Genomic DNA, 5,800 nt, shown 5'->3' on the forward strand with positions numbered 1-5,800 from the left:
CAGCATCCTCATCTCCGCTGCATGCAGTTTAGCGACTTGGTCTTTTTTGAGTGGCCAACACTCAGAGCCGTATGTCATTGCCGGGCGCACAGCTGCCTTATAAACTTTGCCCTTAATACGAACTGGCATTCGTTTATCGCAAAGAACGCCCGTGAGCTCACGCCACTTCACCCATCCAGTGTTGATACGGTTAACGATATCTGCATCTATAGATCCGTCGTTTTGCATGTTCGAACCAAGATATTTGAAGCTCGTTACTTCGTTCAGAGGATTGCCGTCCAAGTTAATTGTGCTGCGGATGTTGGCACCACTGAAGTTGCAGTGCATCACTTCAGTCTTCTGTCGGCTTACTCGCAGTCCGCCGTCCTCCAGGGCTGCTCTCCAGGTTTCTAGAATGTTTTGCAGCTCTTTTACGTCTTCGCTTATCAAAACTATATCATCTGCGTAGAGCAAATCCCATGGGGGTGGACGTTGTATGTGCGACGTGAGGTGGTCCATCACCAAATTGAATAATAACGGGCTGAGAGCTGATCCCTGGTGGACACCCACCCCCACATGGAATTCATCCTATTGCCAGCAGGACTTCGGATGGTTGACTTCACGTCTTTGTACATGTCCATCACTATAGAAATATAGTATTCTGGAACATTTTTGGCGCGTAGTGAATGCCAAATGAGTTTTCTGGGCACGCGGTCGAAAGCTTTCTCCAGATCGATGAATACCATGTGGAGGTCGGCTTTGTTATCTCTGTAATTTTCAATCAGTAACCTGAGTGTGTGGAGAGCATCAGTAGTGGACTTTCCGGCTACAAAACCACATTGGTTCTCACTGATATTGGTCAACTGGCTAAGTCTTTTGCTTATAACGCGTTCCCAAATTTTGAAAGAGTGTGGTATTAGCTTTATTGCTCTGTAGTTCCCACAGTCTCTCAGATCACCTTTGTTTTTGAAAAACGGTACCAAGTAGCTACGCCTCCATTTGTCCGGAATACCATCTGTCAGAATACCATTAAACAAATCCGTCAGAAAAGAAACTCCTTCATCGCCAAGCCTTTTCAACAGTTCCGCTGGAATTTCGTCAGGCCCAGTAGCTTTGTGATTGGCCATCTTTTTTATAGCGGTCTCGACTTCTTCTTTGCTGATGCTCGGTATTGGCCCTTGTACACAGGGGATTTCTGGTAGTGGTTTACAAGGATAGGTTTCGTTGAGTAAATTCGAGTAATACTCCTTCCACCTCTCTTGTATTTCCTTATTCGAAGTTAGTAGTCGGCCACTTTTGTCTTTAATGTATTTGATGGTTTTGGTATCTTTTGAGTTGTTATGCCTTTGCTTAGCGATTTGGAAGATCTCTTTATCAGTTATGGCTGCTTCGAGTTTGGTATAGAAATCGTCCCTTGATGATGCTCTGGCTTGCGCAACTGCTCGTTTTGCTTCCTTTTTTGCTACTTTGTACAAGTCAAGATCTTTATCGTCCTTGCTATGTTGCCAGATTTTGAAAAAGATTTTCTTTTGATCGATTTTTTGTTTGACATCTCCTTGCCACCACTTAGTGTCTTTTTTGTCGTGAATGGGACCCTTGGACATGCCTAGATGATGAATGGCTCTTTCAGTGCATAGCTTCCGAAAATGGTCCCATTTTGCGTTCGTCGAGTCTAGTTTTTGCATTTCTTTTAGATGGATAGTGATGTCTTCCGTTAGATAATTACCCTCTTGCCTGTCCAGTTTATGCCAACGTATATTGGTGACCTTATCTTTGACAACCTTAACAGGTTTAGGCATTGTAAACTCAGCAACAAGAATACGATGCTGTGAGGTTAGTGGCTCGCCCGGGATCACCTTGCAGTCCTTGAAGGTTTTCAGCCGGGGACGATCAGCTAAGATGTAATCTATTTGGGTACTAGCACCTCCACTTTTGTAGGTTATGAGATGATTTAGTGGCTTGGCAAAAAAGGTATTAACAATAGCAAGGTCATGTGTTATTGCAAACTGCAGTATGTTCTCACCTTCCGCATTCATCTGGCCTATCCCGAAGTTGCCGTGCACTCTACGGTAGGAAGTTGAGGTGTTTCCGACGTGGCCGTTCAGGTCTCCTCCTATGTATTTTGTTTCGTTCGGGCTTGTAAAAGATCGTTAAATTCCTCCCAGAATATTTGTTTCTCATGGTTTGAGCATCCCACTTGCGGCGCATATGCGCTTATGATATTCATACAGGATTGATCATCCAGAGCAAACTTGATAGCGATTATACGATCGCTAACCCGGGTGACGTCCACTACGCGGTCTTGGAGGTCTTACATTATAATTTACATTGTTCAGATATTTGTGAATACATAATCGCTCCTTGAGAAACATAACGTCATTATCCAAAAAATGGGGTTTGAGTTATTAACGCCATCTAGCTCATATAATCGTAACGCACGCAATACGAAGACACCTATCGTCCTAGCTCTATTAGAGCCGCCAGAGGGCGCTAATGTCGTTATGGCGAATAGAGGGAATAGGCGCCTGCCTCATGGGAACAATGTCATTAAAGGGAAGTAAGTTGTATTTTTTTGCTTAGTGACGATTATCTATGATATTCAATAGTAAGTACGTCAATTTTCATATGAAATAGTGTATCTATACGTACTATGTCACTTTGAACTTATAATATGGTATCAAAATCAAAACTCAATTTAAAGCAATATTGTACTTTTCCCTTTAAGGACACTTGTACTTTTGCATTTTTTAACATTTTGAGATAAGTAAAGTGACATTATACCTATAATGACGGTTTTGCTTAAAACTCAAAGCCATAATGCTGACTGAAAATAAAAACGTACTGTTCTTTTACTTTAAGTGACATTGTGATTTTAAGTAGCTGACAGGAGTTTTAGCAAGTCCATCGTCATTATCTGTGTAGTGTCAATTTGCTAGCTTAGTTTACCATAGCGACACTTGGCGTACTTAACCCGTGGAGCGCCCTAAACAGACACGTGTGCTGGTAACTAGTATAGGAGTTCCATACTACGGTAATTCTGGGGCGCTCCAGGGGTTAAATGAAAAATGACATTTTAAGTTTAAAGCCACTACAACTGGTACAGAACGCTTATAACGGCGTGGTTAATGAATGTCACTCGTTGTTTAATGTCATTGTGTTGTATTTGTTCAATAAGGTTCATAATGGGCTTGTATTATTGATACCTACTAGACGACTATTTATAATAAGATAGATATAGCCACATTAGGAGCCCTATTGAACTCACTGTGGAACTAGGTTGGTATGGTGTAAGATTCCCGTATTTATTAATTATAATATAATCTATACATATAATAAAGCTGAAGAGGGTCGAAAGTCTGTACATGGAAGATATTCGAAAAAAAGTTGGCTGGGGATACTTAGAATCGATAACAGAACACGTTCCAACAGTTTTTAGAATTTTTGTCTGTTTGTCTGTTTATCTGTTTATCTGTTTGTCTGTTTATTTGAACGCGCATCACGTGAAAACGGCTGAACGGATTTTGATGCAAACTTTACTAATCTGTCGAGAACATCCCCGGCCAGGTTATAGGCTATAAAAATTCAACCCCTAAAAGGGGGGGTAGCCACAACACTCGATTGACTTAAGTTTGCCCCTGAATCTTATGGCGCTACTTAGGAAGGAGGGGCAAACTTTTTTCAAATATGTGCTACCACTATAGAGTACCCTGGTCAACTAACAGATGGCGCTGAATTCAATACGTGTTGACATGAATAAGCCACTGAGGAAGGATTTTGCCAAATTAACTCTAAGTTTAGAAGAGAGGGTACGGATATCAACAAATTTAATTGAATAATTATGTTGATTTAATAATACAGCAAAATTAAACGACAGTAAATTAATTGCCCCTCATTGCACAGTGCCATCTTTTGGGGAACTGAGTAAACATTAGTAATCAAGAAAACTAAAAATGAGTTTACATAGTTACGTAGTGGTAAAATAAACACACATATCAACACGCGTATTATTGCATAATTATTTAAAATTATTAATTTTCTCCTACCATGAATTATCCCTAATCGTAATTATATCGCATCCATATCAAATCCATATTCATACATACGTTGAAAAAAAAATATTGACCTCTGTCATTTGCGGTGCCGGATTAACCCTTTTAAGCAAAATAAGCACTTGCTTAGGGCACCACGTCTAGGGGGCACCAAAACCGTAGGCAAAAAAACGCGCAGGCTGCATCAGCATTACGTCGTCGTGGAGTAGGTACCTACCAGTCGCGGCGTGTCCATAAAAGCCGATTCCCACCGGCTTGCCTGTTTTTGGACGTTTGAGCAGAGTTGTAAAGGAAATATGTAAGCCAAATTAGACCCGGCTTGCCTATGGATATGTCTGACGCGCCGCCACTGGTACCTACATGAAACTTTTATACGTGTACAAGTACCTACCCATCTAATAACGAAGGGTCGTAGGGATAAAGTAAGAGAGTGAGGGTACGTAAGAACATCTCCAACGTAGGCTTTCGATTTGATTTTACGCGGAGGCCCTTAAAGTCATGGAAAAAAATCTTGCTTTCGGGCTTGCGGCCAGCCGATTTTTTCGACATAGGTTACCGATTTTATAGCGAATTTTGCTCTCTTGCACGCCAGATTTGGCGGCCAAGCCGAGTTGCTCCTTAGTCGCGATCCTGAGACCTAACTGTCGAAAGTGTTATAAGGGACCCCATGAAAGCCGAAAACTAAAAGCAACCTATCAAGTAGCGCTTTCGAGTGAAGCCAAAGAGCAAGCAGTAGAAGAGACGTGATTACATGCATAGATTCGATTTCAAGCCACTCTTTTGCAGTTCGGCGTTAGGTGTTATAGGCCTTCTGCCTTACGGCAAAGTTGATCTTCTGCCTTAATTAAACTTGGGCGTGGAGCCAAATCCAAGCTTTCTTCTTTCGCTGCTGGACCTTCTGCCTTGCTCACACTTCGCCAATTCAATTCACTTGGTCAATTCCAAGCTCTGCTTTCTTGCATCTTTTCACCTCTCTTGCATCAAACAACCTCGCTGAGACCCTTAAATATCGAGCCCTATGCGAAGCTAGGCTGATAAAAAACTGTCCCATCCCTTCTTTGTATGAAATCTTGGATTCGCGCCTGGTTGGGACTAAAAGTAAAAATGTAGAACTGTCTACCAAATTGTGTTTTTTACATCGAAAAATTTTCGTGCTCGCTTCGCTCGCGTTTTAATAACTTTCTAAGATATGATAAAGGTGACATTCGAGTGGCGACTGCAGCAGCATTACTCTGTTGCAACGTTACTGCTGCAGCACTGTTAATTTTCGTGATAAAATGATGTAACTGATTTCCATACTAAAAGTAAAAATGTACAACTGTCTATCAAATTGCGTTTTTTTTATCGAAAAATTTTCGCGCTCGCTTCGCTCGCGTTTTCAATCACTTTCTGAAATATGATAAAGGTGACATTCAGGTGGCGACTGCAGCAGCATTACTCTGTTGCAACGTTACTGCTGCAGCACTGTAAATTTTCGTGATAAAATGATGTAACTGATTTCTATACTAAAAGTAAAAATGTACAACTGTCTATCAAATTGCGTTTTTTTATCGAAAAGTTTTCGCGCTCGCTTCGCTCGCGTTTTCAATAACTTTCTAAGATATGATAAAGGTGCCATTCAGGTGGCGACTGCAGCAGCATTACTCTGTTGTAACGTTACTGCTGCAGCACTGTCAATTTTCGTGATAAAATGATGTGACTGATTTCCATACTAAAAGTAAAAATGTAAAACTGTGTATCAAATTGCGTTTTTTTTATCGAAAAATTTTCGC

At 41.1% G+C, this 5,800-nt stretch overlaps 1 protein-coding gene across 1 annotated transcript; it reads right to left on the reverse strand.

Moving 5' to 3' along the window:
• Positions 1 to 497: 497 nt before the first annotated feature.
• LOC134805562 (uncharacterized) lies at positions 498 to 2,015 on the reverse strand. Its single transcript, XM_063778838.1, has one exon. It carries the CDS (start codon positions 2,013 to 2,015, stop codon positions 498 to 500), a length of 1,518 nt encoding a protein of 505 aa, XP_063634908.1.
• Positions 2,016 to 5,800: the final 3,785 nt, after the last annotated feature.

Source organism: Cydia splendana, unplaced genomic scaffold, assembly GCF_910591565.1.
Source record: "Cydia splendana unplaced genomic scaffold, ilCydSple1.2 scaffold_42_ctg1, whole genome shotgun sequence".
In the NCBI taxonomy this organism is placed as follows: Eukaryota; Metazoa; Arthropoda; class Insecta; order Lepidoptera; family Tortricidae; genus Cydia; species Cydia splendana.

What these genes read in the sequence shown, in the direction of transcription:
- LOC134805562 (XM_063778838.1), bottom strand. Translation starts at nt 2,015, where the DNA reads ATGAATGCGGAAGGTGAGAACATACTGCAGTTTGCAATAACACATGAC.